Raw genomic sequence first — 15,000 nt, forward strand, 5'->3', positions numbered from 1 at the left:
AAAAGTTTTTTCAGAGGCCAGACGCGATGGATGATGATAAATTGGTAACGTCTGAAGCCTCAGATGTCCGGTCAACTCCACCACCACCAGATAAAAAGCAGAAGTGTCGGGCGTATCTGTCGGAATCAGTGACATTGGAAGTGGAGTTGCGGGGGATGCGGCCGCTCCAAGATACTGTCATTCTCCGTGTAGCCTACACTGGACATGCAAAGTGTTCTTTACCCAAAGCATATAGTAGGCCTATGCGTTCTCTGTCTATGATCTGCAGGGTTAGGGCCTCCTCGACGAGGAGATTACTGGTCCGCGGATAATTTCTGGTACAATTAAACGGTATCATTGAACCGCGGCCGAAAGAAAAAGAAACTAAACATTTCCCAGAATAGGAAACATTTCTTGATTTATTGTTATCAAATAAAGAGGCATAGTATTAGGGGGTAGTGGTGTGAGTGCTCATTCTTGTGTGTGCGCATCTGTGTAAGTTAAACAGTCACCACTGGAGATGTGGAGAACGTGGGTAGCAGCAACAAACAACGTAGCCTTTTTAAAACAACGAACGAAGCGGACTCTTGCTGTCCATGAAAAGATACTGGCTAGATCTTGTTAGGCATGTTTAAGTTAGGCTAATCAACATGTTGCATTCTAGCTTGATTATGTCATTCTTAAGGTAGCCTGTCTCCAGTTTTCCTCAATTTGACTAATTAAGAAGCGATAATATATTTGACCGGCATATCATCAAAATGTCCGGAAAACGAACCGGCACCATTTTTTTCTAGCGGAAACTCTGACACACACACACACACACACTCACTCACACAGGCAAACACACACACAGGCAAACACACACACACACACACACACACACACACAGTAACATACACACACACACACACACACACACACACACTCACACACACACACACACACACACACACACACACACACACACACACAGGCAAACACACACACACACACACACACATAGTAACATATACATACACACACACACACACCACACACACACACACATACCCACACACACACACATACACACACACACACAAACAGGCAAACACACACACAGTAACATACACACACACACATACACACACTCACACTCAGACACTCACACACATGCGGTCTCTCCCAGTAGCTGCTCCTTATTCTCTGTGTGTGTGTGCCAGCTCTGGCTGTGGCGCCCCGATCTGCTGTAGTCTGCCCGGGGCCATCCCACACTGCTCCTCGTGCCACTCTATAAAAAGAATCCCTTCTCCCTCTCCCTGTTCTCCCACACTCCCTCCCTCCATACAGCCCTCCATCACTCTCCCTCCATTCCTCCATCACTCTATCTCCATTCTCCCATCTCTCCATCTCTCTCACTCCCTCCATTCCTCCCTCTCTCCATCTGTCTCTCTCTACCTTCTCTCCATTCCTCCCTCTCTCCATCTCTCTCTCACTCCCTCTATGTCTCCATATCTCTCTTTCTCACTCCCTCCTTTCCTCCCTGTCTCCATCTCTCTCTCTCACTCCATTCCCCCATCTCTCTCTCTCTCACTCCCTCCATTCCTCCATATCTCTCTTTCTCACTCCCTTCATTCCTCCCTCTCTCCATCTCTCGCTCTCACTCCCTCCATTCCCCCATCTCTCCATCTCTCACTCCCTCCATTCCTCCCTGTCTCCATATCTCTCTTTCTCACTCCCTTCATTCCTCCCTCTCTCCATCTCTCTCACACTCCCTCCATTCCCCCATCTCTCTCTCTCTCACTCCCTCCATTCCTCCCTGTCTCCATATCTCTCTTTCTCCTTCCATTCATTCCCCCATCTCTCCATTCCTCCCTCTCTCTCTCTTGCTCTCCCTCCCCCAATTCATCCATCTCTCCATCTCTGTCCCCCTCTATTCCCACACAGTCTATTTGTGAAATGGTGATTGACTCACAGATGACGATAAAGTTGCAGTGTGTGTGTGTGTGTGTGTGTGTGTGTGTGTGTGTGTGTGTGTGTGTGTGTGTGTGTGTGTTTGTGTGTGTGTGTGTATGTGTGTGTGTTTTCTCTAAGACGGAGAATACATGGCACGTGATTAGCATAGTGCTAGCAGCTATAGATGGACACCTGCTGTTAGCTGCTACTGCTAGTACTGCTGCTGCCACTGTTAGCTGTCTTATCTTCTTACTGGAGAGCCACTTGTTGTGGATCAGGCCCCGCTATGCTAATAGCCTCCATGTGTGAGAGTCGTCATTTTGAAGCTGCTGGGGGGGGGACCGTTGTTTTTGTATTCTCCCACACTTGTCGGACTTGAGTTGTGCAGCCTGCAGTTTTTAAATAGTGGGACTTGGCAGTGTTTTCTAATGTAGTCCTGGAGAAAGAAGATCATTCTTATTTCACGGGATACTTTTGGGGATATTTTCTTTCCACCGCTTAGAATATTAAAAGACCATATTAAGATAAATGATTTAGAACATATGGCCATTTCATTAGGTGAGTTTCAAGTATCATATAATGTCTTTCTTGTCGATGTGAGGTGGTGTCAACTCTGGTTTAGTTGGGTAATATGGCAGGAGAGCCTGAGGACTAAGGCTCCGTTTTAACCGCAAGAAAATGATTAATTTTTGGTTCAGTCGACCACAAGTGCAGACCATTCAGGCTGTCAGCCGTCCACTATAAAGAAAAGTTACAACGCCTATACGCCTGTCTGCCTCTAAAAATCCACTCCAAATGTATAAAGTAATTGATAAGAAGTCAAAATGGAGACATATCATTCTGGGCAAGTCTCCTTTGGGCCGTGCAGTGCTGGACTGAGGCACCACTGCTGCAGGCTTGTTGGTAGGTCAGGTGACCATTGGAGCTGTTCTGTGAGAAGGCCGATTGCTGGGCTATTGATTTGTAGGGCGATTAGTCTACCTGGCGCAGCTCCACACCTGTGCCTTCAGAGTGGGTTAAGTCTGTCTGGGAGGTGAGGGATTGTATGTGTGTGTGTGTGTGTGTGTGTGTGTGTGTGTGTGTGTGTGTGTGTGTCACCAGGGCAGGGAAATGGGGACATCCACAGTCTATGCGTGTGTGTACAATTGTTTGTGTAAGTGAACGTACCATCATGTGTAGCTTAGTGCTGCACCATATGTGTGTGTGTGTGTGTGTGTGTGTGTGTGTGTGATGGCACACAGCTGACCCTCTTTAGCTCAGCCAGGGCTCGGAGATTACCCCATCAAAGGAAGTGATGTCATGAACACAGTTCTACCTAGTTACCTAGATTAGCTGCGAATTACAACAGTAATCATCTCCTCATTATCGGTTTCATCATAATCTTATCAAAACCACCTATGTTATCAGATATAGGTCAAAGGAAATGCAATCCTGGACTTCAAAGGATTCCTTTTGGATTTTGAGGGCTATGTAAAGTGATTTGAAACCTATTCATATGCAATGGCAGTGTGGACACAAAATAGGGTTGAGTGGTGTTGGATTTTACCCGAAAGACTGACAAGATCAGACCTTTCACAAGTAGCAACAGTTACAATTTACTCAGCCTGCCCTCTTAATTTGTGTCATAGGTTACAGATGAAGGTTTTTCTCTCTCTCTCTATCTGTCTCTCTCATGAATCTTTCATGGCAACCCGAGAGCTGTTTGGTCTCCCTTTGAAACAGTCGCCGTGACTACAAGACTACAAGCTGTCTTTCTGACGAGTAAATGAATGCCTGAGCTCAGAGCTCTGCCGGCTGTGTCTCCAGCGTTAGAGCACCCGTCTCTCTTTCTCTCTCTTGTAAGGCAGCACGGGTGTGGTTCATTACTAATGCATGCATGAGGAAAATCCCTGGGAGGGGGGGGGGGGGGGGGGGGGTCTGAGGCAGAGAGGGACAACACAAACACAAACACACTCTCACAGCTCATCATCATCAGCCACTTTGCCATTGTTGGGCCAAAGCTGGGCCAGTTAAGGCGAGTCAAGGCTAATCGCTTCCCCATGATCACTATTAGGTCAAAGCCTGCATTGCTATAGCAATTAACCAATGAAATGGCCTGCACACGAAAACAAGGCTCTGGCTTGTTGAATAGGTTGAAGGTTGAATAAGAACAAGCAAAATTGGGTAATGGGCATAAGAGCTAAACAACTTCAATTTGTATCACTATTTATGCATTTTGGGATAACAACCACAAAGCATGAATTTGTAGCAGGTAGGCTACACACGTCCAGATCCATGAGAACACTCCACACCATGCCATTAAACAATATTTCAATACAAAACAACGCTGGCTCAAATGAACACAACGTGGATGTATAAATGTTTAATTACCGTAATTATAATACATTAATTTTTAGCCAGCCGCATTTTCCTTTCCAAATCCTTTTTTAAGCCGCCCCTCTTACTCCTCCTTTACACAATGAGTGCATGAAAGCAGTGCTCTTGTTGGTCTGTGGAGTGTGTGTGTGTGTGTGTGTGTGTGTGTGTGTGTGTGTGTGTGTGTGTGTGTGTGTGTGTATACACATGTGAGTGTTTGGGAGGACTCTCATACTACCCACTTGAATGTGATTATCTCATAGAGTTTGTGTTTATTTCGAGTGTTTGTATTTGGGAGGGTCTCTGTAATTGACCCAAGTGTCTGTGCCTGACTGTGTTTGTCTTTTGCCATGGTTTTACAGTTGCCAGGCATCACACACACACACACACACACACTCTCTCTCACACACACACACACACACACACACACACGGCTACCATGTCAACCACTGTTTTAAACCATCCATTATTAATACTATGAGAGGAGCTGTCCTTAAGGGAAAAAAGTGTCATCTCCCTCCTAATCGCCCGTGATCTGTGTCACTGGAGGATATAGTGTGTCCTCATATGTGTGATTTATCCCCAGTAGACTCCCTTCTCACATCTGGCCATTAATAATGTCATAAAAGTGTGGGTGGGATGGGAATATGTATCTTACAGTATGATGAAGAGGAGGGGGGAGCCACAGAGGTTGGGGAGAGAGATGGATTGAGTGGGAGGAGAGAGGGATGGAGAGATCATGCACTGGAGGAGGAGAAACGGGGAATGTGAGGGGGAAGAGGGAGATTTTTATCCGGGTGTCAAAGAATGAGAGAGAGATGGAGAGGTGGAAAAAAGTTGGAGAGACACAAAGCAGGGCGATGGGAGAAGTAGTAGTCAAGGGATAGAGAGAATGGCTGAGGGATTATGGGCATACAAGCAGACCAAGCACTCCGGGGTCTACTGGGTACATGGGATGTATACTTCATCATGACAGAGCAGCGTTTCCCACAGAATTTAATTTTTTGTGGTGGCAGGTTTTCAGGATTAACAGGGACGCAACAGTTTTTAATAGTGCTGTCAAACGATTAACATTTTTAATCGCAATTAATCGCTGAATTCCTTTAGTTAATCACGATTGGTTAAAATTCTATTATTTTGCATTTCTGAACTTTCCAGGAGTCCATATTAACAATAACGCAATTATTGTGTATCTTGATTGGGATTCAGATGAAAGCAAAGCAAGTTACTTTATTAACTGAACTTTAAGACGTAGGTCTATTTGATTATTTCAAATCAAATTTCAAAAGATGTGCAGCAGACCTGAGGCAACACAATATTCTTCAGAAATTTAGCTGATATAAACTGAAATAAATGCTACCGCAGAAGTGCGTGCACAAAATGTAGGCCTACACACATTATAAAGGGCATAACAAACAGAAAATATTATATTCATACTATATTCATTATCTTTGAGTTCAGTTGAAAATAAGGACGTTTTCAACATGAGTGCATTGCCATTTTATAGGCCTACAGTCTATGGTGCACTGTCACTTGCCACACACATCAGCGCCGAAGTTTTTATCAGGCAAACACTGGATGAACAATGGATTTTATGGAGCAGCGTCGACCAAATATAACTGAATCGTGATTTACATGGCGCCAAAGTGCGATGCTGGTGTGCGGAGTTGTATTGAAAAGAATGGAATCTAATGTAAATGAATGTCGAAAGCAGAGTGCATCGCAAATAGTAGCAGCCAAAGAGGAATGTTGATAAAAGAACAAGTGACGGTGAAAATCTTTGGCGGCACACATTTAATGCGTCAGCCTAGGCTACTACTCTTTGGCCAGCTCGTAAGCCCAAACAAGTGTGTGCAGCATGCCTTTACGTAGCCTACTAACGGCGCATCATCATAAAGATACATTTAATCTGCATCACGCCCCATTTTAGAGGAAAACAAGTTAACATTATATCATTGATAGTCAGCTAGTAATCACACGTTGACGTTACATCTATTTTTAATTCACAGGACATTCAATCATTTTACTAACACGACAGTTATGAAGAATTATGTTTATGTAACTTACTCATGTCGAAACTATGTACATTACCAACCTAATTTGTTTGCAATACCCCATGTTGAGAACAAATTTAGCATGTACACTTACTATAATATCCCATGCAAAACGGTTAGCTTGCTAGCTAGCTAACTGTGGAACTTCAGTATAACATAGCCAATTATCTCACCTACTGTAGTTGTAGGAAATAGGCTACGTTCATATTACAAGTGATAGAATGAATGTGTGACTTATGTTTAGTTGATGTTATGACATGTAAAGTTAAGCTTGCTGAACTTAGTTATAGTCAGCCACGGGCAGTTTGACTGTGCCTATCGATACATTTGTGACACTCCTGTAAACTAGAAAGAGCAAACCATAGGAACATGGTCACATTAATCCCATAAACACACAGATAACTCTTACACCAACCTTATTTTGTGCCTTTTATGCACGTTTGTTTCAAGATTTAGTAAGTATATAAGCCCTTTTCGCTCCCCACTTTGATGCAGCATAGGTTTCCATTACATCAGTCATCTTTTCCCTAAAAGGGGGCTGTACGTGCAGCACATACAACGTTCCATTCTATTCGTCAGTGCGTATTGTTTAGTTTCCGGTCTAGCTAAATGCAGTGTGGTGTGGTAGTTGTTCTAACGTTACTAGTTGTTGCAACAGCATGTGAAAAAACTACAAAGTTTGTTTAACCAAAAAATAATGTTAATCTCGCGTTTAAAAAATTGACGCCGTTAAAATAGGTTTAACTGACACCACTAGTTTTTAACAAATTAGCGCAGCGTGATGGTTATGATGCTAACCAGATTTAAGCACAATTTTTTAGTACTGTACCACCTGGGAAATCATTGTGTGGTGGTCAATGTTGATATTGTGGTGGGCTGCCGCAAATAAGTCAATGTATTGGAAACACTGCAGAGTGTGTGTTCGGCTCTGTGTGGACACCTGTGTAGCCTCCACTTCCTTATGGCTACTATGCGACAGAAGCATCAACTGCGCTCAGACAGGCTCTATGCAGAAAGAAGTATAATGTGACGTGAAATCCGTGTTGTCAGCAGCTGCTTGTGTACTTTTCCTAAAGGAAGTAGCCTGTAACACAAGCCCAAGAGTGTATATCATACTGCCGCCATGGGGATGGAAAGCAAATGAGGCTGAGTGTTGAGAGAGGGAGAGAGAAAGAGTTTGGGAGGAAGAGCTGTGTGCTGAAACGACTAGCACTAAAATAGCTTCACTTCACATCAGTAAAAGCTAATCCATGGAGCGATGGTCTTAAAAGGGCTCTGCTAACTAGCACTGTTTTTATCAAGCCACTCACTCACTCACTCACTCAATCACTCTCCCTATTTACGTACACACCATATTCCTGTCTTAATCGGAATAATGACACTATTCCTGAATAAAAGAAAACCTGAATAAGACCCTTGGTGTATACCTGTACCACAGTAACCACATTTGCCAGAAAATGCCTCTAGCAGAATATTAATTTACAGCTTCACATGCTCATGCAAGGAACTTTGGTAGGGCTTAAAAGCAAAACCATAGTGGCTCTAATCTGGCCGGTTTCACAAATTTCACAGCCATGGATGAAAAGACAGAGGCCATTAAAACGTCATGACAATGTTACTGCTACTACTGTGCATCGCTGGTTTATTCAGAACGTTCCGATGAAACACATAAACTGGAACATTCCCAAGGCTAAACACGCTTAACGTCTTATTCCGAATATTTCCCTAACCAGGATATGGACCTTAATTGGAATGATATACATGTAAAAGTCTCCCTCACTCTCTCCCTAACTCACTCTCTTCCCCCCTCCACCCACACACTCACCCACCCACTCACTCACTCACTCACTCACTCACTCACTAACTCACTCTCTTCCCCCCTCCACCCACTCACTGACTCACTAACTCACTCTCTTCCTCACTCACTCACTCACTCCTTCACTCCCTCACTCACTCACTCACTAACTCACTCACTCACTCACGCACTCACTCACTCACTCCTTCACTCACTCACTCACTCCTTCACTCACTCCTTCACTCACTCACTCACTAACTCACTCACTCACGCACTCACTCACTCACTCACTCACTCCTTCACTCCTTCACTCCCTCACTCACTCACTCACTCACTCACTCACTCCTTCACTCCTTCACTCCCTCACTCACTCACTCACTCACTCACTCACTCCTTCACTCCCTCACTAACTCACTCTCTTCCCCCCTCCACCCACTCACTCACTCCTTCACTCCCTCACTCACTCACTCACTAACTCACTCACTCCCTCCCTCCTCTATCCCTGGCCTCCCCCATGCTGCCCTGTCTGATTCCCCTCCACAGTAATTCGAAGAGAGATGCTAACTACTTCCCTAATGGCGGCAGGCCAGAGGCCTAAGGGCTGAGGTGTAAAGATGCAGCTTTAAGGAACAGTCTGGTGGCTCAACTCAACAGCCTCACTGAGTGCTTACTTAACGTTGAAAGCATAATGATGAGGGAGAGAGAGAGAGAGAGAGAGAGAGAGAGAGAGAGAGAGAGAGAGAGAGAGAGAGAGAGAGAGGACGGCTCATCCTCCTCAGCCTTGAAATCTTTCATGAAACAAATACGGCATGAGAATTTCTGTTCACGTCGAAGACATATTTTTTCTCATTCTTGTCGCCTTATGGGTGTGTTATTTGAGAACTTGTGAATATGTATCATGAGCGTGGCATTGCTGTCTTGTCTGATGTAGATACAGCATCAACAATGGCAACAAAACAGGAAGTATGAAGGGGGGAACAGCCATAGATAAAACAAACCGGCATTTTTCTTTCTGCCTTTGTCTTTTGACTTTTGTTATTTGCCTGTTATCTGCAATCAGTGTCACACCTGAAGGAAAATTTATTTCTTTTCTTTCCTCTCTCACCCTCCTCTTTTGCTCTCCCTCCTCTCTCTCTCTCTCTCCCTCTCTCTCTGTGCCCCCACTCTGTGTATCTTTCTTCTCCTCCTCTCTGCTCTGCTCTACACTGATGACACTATCTCTGACTCCAGATTGGCAGTATGAGGGTAAGATCGTGAATCTTTTCATTCCAATCCCTCTTTTATTTCCTCCCTTCCTCCTCTCATCTCCTTGATGGAGTAGAGAAGTCTATTAACCCCTAAGCACCCTGCTAGTTACCGCCTGCTCGCACACGTAGTAAAAAAAAAAAAGTGCCATCTTGTGAAACGACCATGGCCTGTGAACGTTACACTCCATTGTGGTGATAGATACAGTCGCCCCTAGACTGCAAGTTTTATAGCCTTCCCCCCCAAGACTAGCCTCACATAATAGAAGCTGAAATTGAAATGTCTTGTTTGGTGTGAATTGTGTGATATGAGGTATTTGAGACGATAGATGTTTTTCGCTCTGACTGTTTCCTTCTCTCTTTTTTCTCCCCTCTCTCCACTACTGCTGGTTGTATTTCAGAGTGCAAGCTGTCAAGAGCCGGCCCACCTGCCACCATAGTAGCCATCGACGAGGAGAGCCCCAATGGTGAGTACATACGATACCATGTCACCTCCTCCAAGCAGTGGAGTTGTGTGTTTTGTTGGCACTAGTGCTTCTTGGGAGTTGTAGTCTTTTCTCTTACGACTGGCAAACGAGAAGCAGCATGCAGATGGAATTGTTCTGAAGCAGAATAAGTTGTTGGTCAGTTTATCCACAAAGCAGAAGCTTTCATTCAAACACTCTGGAGATGTTGGGTGGAGTTGTGTATGTTTTATTGGTACTGGTGCATAGGGAGTTGTTGTTTTTGACCTTCATGTCAGTAGAGCACCCTGGTTGAAGACTGTAGCTGACCATGGGGTGGCTCTGATCCAGACTGGTTATGGATCAGGCAGAGCTGTGTCTTTTCAGAACCACATCTCCCAGAGGTGGGACCAAGTCACTGTTTGGCAAGTCACAAGTAAGTCCCAAGTCTTAGCACTCAAGTCCAAGTCAAGTCCCAAGTAAATACAGAGAAGGGCAAGTCGAGTCCAAGTCGAAGTCTCATCAAAGCCAAGTCGAGTCCAAGTCCAAGTCCCAATCTTTTTCAAGTCCTGAACAAGTCATCAGGTACTCTTCACTTAATAATGGCATTATTAGACTATCGATCATAATTTTAACACTTCCATCTAATCCACAGAATTTTTTTTTATAAATACAGATTAAAATATGTTCAATGTTTCTGTCTTGAAATCTTTTACGATATATGCATGCGCATACAATATACACATGTGCATACCTGAGTAATCTGTACAAAACGGATAGCTACATGACAAATAAAAATATTGTTTTTCCAAATTTCGGAGCCCACTGTAAGGATGAGTAATAATTTGACTGATGGCATTTCACTGCGCTAGGCCACAGATTTGCCTGCAAACAATTTATTAGGCTGTCTGCCAGTGGCGACTCATAAGGGAAGCCAAGGTCAACACTTTTATATTATTTAAAAGATAATAATGACACAGTAATTGTGTTTTAAAGTATTTATTTCTTAAGAAATACTACACATGTGATGCTGTTTATCTCATTTGTAAATGGTGCACTGTCACTTTAAGCTTTAAGCCCATTGTGTGCCACTGTCCACACATTCTCATAATGATCTTTTTTACCAGCTCCATTCCTATGGCTAGTCCACAAACTCAAACATTGTTTGTGCCACATGAATAGCACAATATTAACAATGATAAGCATTATATTAAGTTGGCACAAACAGCTTTCATTCCTTTGGAAATAGATGCATGTATGACATGATGCTTGCTTGACATTTTCTGTTTGCAATTAAATGTGAATTATGAGCCTGGTAGCCAGTAGCCACCTAGCTAGCTGAGTGGAATGCGTTTCAATCGGCATATCAATGTGCTTCATGTAAACAAATTATTGAATAGGCCTACTTCAAGACTCACCATTTCCATTAAACAAAGGCAAAGACAACTCTTCATATTCTTGTCCACTTTCCAAATCACAGTGAGTGCAGCCTATGTCATAGTGACCTGGATCTCATAGTTTATAACAGTAGTGAGAACCGGATAAATCCGCAATTTCCCCTAATCTCGTATTTGTTGCCTTCATGATTTCCTTTTATACGTTTCTTATATTTAAAAGAAAATATCAATCATCATCAACAATGACAAGCCAGCTGGAACCTGCCACTCGTTTTCTCTCCCTCTCGTGCGTGCTTAGATGGGGTTCTCAATTAAATGGAGTAGGCTAAGTTCAAGTTGGATCTTAATGGAGAGGACTCGAAAAGTATCATCTTTATGTAACATGCTGTTGGTGCATTTTGACATTGTAAACGTTCTCTAACAAGAGTGGAAATCTGTTTGCAGTAAAGCTACTAGTTATTAGCTAAATGTTGGTCGTTTCTCTGTCTCTTGGTGCCCTACACACAGTGCGTAACGCATGTGGGGGTAGCGGCAGCACTGAACTGTGCTCTGGACTGGCCGCTTGTCTCCGCTATTTTTTTTTTTTTTTAGTCGCGGAGGGAAAGCATCTCTGGGGTGACTGGTCCACGATCAGGAAATTTAGTTTTTTACTCGAGACATGTCAAGTCGTCACAAGTCAAAGAGGCAAAGTCCGAGTCAAGTCTCGAGTGAATAGTATTCAAGTCCAAGTCGAGTCGCAAGTCATGCCGAATTTTATCAAGTCAAGTCTGAAGTCATTAAAATCATGACTCGAGTCTGACTCGAGTCCAAGTCATGTGACTCGAGTCCACATGTCTGACATCTCCTCTGGAGTAAGACACTTACTCGGGCAACAAGAAAAAGATGAACCAGTGCTAATTTGCTAGTTTAATTACTTAATTAATTTAGCTAACTTAATGCCAAGCCAATGCCAATGAGCAAAATGTGAAGTGCAAATATGGGTGTGCCAATGCAATGCTCCCAAATGCCACATTATCACTTTTGCATATAGTTCACAGTTCATGCACAAAACATTTTGCTCATTGCCTGCCAATGAAATTAGGGCCAGAGATATGTACAGGAGAACGTGCCACCCATGGTCTTTCTACTCCCTTGTAGCAGACTAAGGTGTTTGTATAAGTAATTCTTTAATCACAAAGTGCAAGTTCCTTTGTTTCACCCAAGGTGGAAACAGTGCCGTCAATTTCATGCATGGAAGGTTCAGCCGGCTTCATCTCCCCCCTGGTTTCTTTGTTTTAATCACTCTTTTTTTGAACTCACTTAGCCTTTTTGCTCATAAATGCCATTGCATTCCCCCATTTAAATCTTGTCATATTCTCTACAGCTGTTTGCTTCGGTGAGCTTGTATTTAAATAGAAAACAAGGGAAAAGAAAGGGGGGGGGGGAGGAAGAAGAAGGAAAAAAAGCCAAACCCCACAATTACATCCCATAATCCTTGCCTAGCGATGAAGACGAGTCCCATTACGCCTCATTTTTTTCTCCACCCTCGTGATTTCAGACCCACTTTTCTCGGTGGGGACGCGGACCTGTCGTCAGTAATAAGAGCTGGCCTTGCGGTGGTGCCGGCGACGACGACGACGGCCGCTTATTCCGTCTCGCTGCCTTCTGGAGGAAAAAACAGGCCTTTCCCAGAATGCCTCATGCCGGGGTCCAGAAATGCCACCTCACAGATGGCATCCGCACCAACCCGCAGCCAGGGGTCCTTTTATGTAATAGATCTCTGAGTTTTTTTTCCCTTCACACACACCACACACACCCCTCCTCTGCTACCTTCTGTCTGTGTGTTCATGAGGGTTCTGTGTGAATTTGTGTGTGTGTGTGTGTGTGTGTGTGTGTGTGTGTGTGTGTGTTTGTTTATATGTTTGAGGGGGGTCTTCATCAGTTGTGGGCTTCTGTAATTACATTTTAATGTCAGTGAGATTTGTGACAGGTGCAAGGGCAGGTCATTTGAGGTAGCCTGTGTCGTTTACAAATGAGGTGCTGAAGGCTTTTCCCCTCCCAAACTAAAGACCTTTATGCCAACGTGAAACACAAAATGAGTTTGTTTGAGGCGTGTGTGTGTGTGTGTGTGTGTGTGCGCGCGCGCGTGCGTGCGTGTGTGTGTGTGTGTGTGTGCGTGCGTGTGTGTGTGTGTGAAGGGAAATTGTAATTACAGTAGATGAACATCTTGCATTTTAAGAGGTCAGGCAGGTTTTTGCTGTTGATCTTTTTCTTCTTTGATGAGGTTTTTTTTTCCGCACGTGTTTTATCCCTTTCACTCAGTCTCTGTGTGTATATTTTAACAGGAAAAAGGATTTCTGTGTATTTAATGTGGACTTTTCACAGACTGACAGGCTTTTCATTTTCACTTTCATTCCTCATTTCATCTCTTCTCTTCTCTGATAAAGAGAGAGAGAGAGAGAGAGAGAAAGAGAGAGAGAGAGAGAGAGAGAGAGAGAGAGACATTGGTACTGTGTGTACTTTCAGTCCTGTAGCAATGGACAGTGAGATTATTTCTGGTTTGCCTTCCCATCTGAGGGTCAGGAGGCTGTTTGCACGGGGAAATTAATAGAAGCCATTTAATCACCAGGCCAGACTCAGCAGTACTGAAAGCCAGGGAAATATGAGGTAATCCCTCTCTATGGAACAGACATTTACCTCCAACTTAAGGCCCTGTGGCTCTTTAAATAGTCGTTTTATTAGAGTGGACCGTTTTTGTCTTAGGCATACAAAATTACCATCACATTCACCCGGGAGTCTTAACACTCTTAATTCATGCACATGTGGACCCCAGTAATCCACACGTTCAAGTCTTATTAGTATCTCTAAGTCTTATTAGTATCTTATTAGTATTTGGGGCAGCCGTGGCCTACCGGTTAGGGCTTTGTAACCGGAGGGTTGCCGGTTCGAACCCCGACCAGTAGGAACGTCTGAAGTACCCTTGAGCAAGGCACATAACCCCTCACTGCTCCCGAGTGCCACTGTAGCAGGTAGCTCACTGCGTCGGGATTAGTGTGTGCTTCTCCTCACTGTGTGTTTACTGTGTGCTGAGTGTTTTTCACTAATTCATAATTCATCAAGACATTTGTGTTGTGCAGTAGTTATGTAAGAGATAATGTATAGAACGACGGTCATTATTGGGAAAATAAGTCCCGACAGGGCGAACTGGACCCCAACACGCAGCTGAGGGGTCTTGTTCCATCCTGAAGGGACTTATTTTCCCAATAATGACCGCCGTTCTAAACATTATCTCGCTTATTACACGGCTACTTGCCAAAACGAAACAATAAACTCCCCACAATAAACTCCCCACGATATGACTATTTAGCCTACATAGCCTAGGCTATAGCCTATTTGTTACCGTTCATCGTGGCTTTTGCTGAGAAACAAATAGTTCACAACAACACACGCTGAACTTAAAAATTATGACTGCTAGAACTTTGGGAAATCCCATTCAAGTCAATGGAGCGTTCTACTTGCATTGTGAAGAGCCGTGTAATAAATACAGTTATATCCTTCAAGCAAACAGAAGAATGAATATAGTATGACTAGTACTGTAGTACTAGTGGGTGATTCTGCAAACTATTTGGAATGGATTGGTGCTAGACTAGCACCAGATCGATCGGAGAGTCCACTTCAGTTTGGAACGACACTGCTCACAAACCCTCCCTTCCCCCGCTTGTTTATTTGTTGCAGTCGGAATGTCACGTCCTTAGCCCTCGCACTGATTGGCACAGCACTTTCTAACGATTCATCAAAAGCGCGCTCAACAAAGCATCA

At 43.8% G+C, this 15,000-nt stretch overlaps 1 protein-coding gene across 1 annotated transcript in view; it reads left to right on the forward strand.

The window, feature by feature from the left end:
• Positions 1 to 15,000, forward strand: part of LOC121700727 (protocadherin-15-like) — a 180,616-nt gene that overhangs the window by 67,458 nt on the left and 98,158 nt on the right. The window contains 2 exon segments of the mRNA XM_042083929.1: positions 9,349 to 9,363; positions 9,764 to 9,829. Coding sequence (XP_041939863.1) covers positions 9,349 to 9,363; positions 9,764 to 9,829 — 81 coding nt within the window.

Source organism: Alosa sapidissima, chromosome 24 (assembly GCF_018492685.1).
Source record: "Alosa sapidissima isolate fAloSap1 chromosome 24, fAloSap1.pri, whole genome shotgun sequence".
Lineage (NCBI taxonomy): Eukaryota > Metazoa > Chordata > Actinopteri > Clupeiformes > Clupeidae > Alosa > Alosa sapidissima.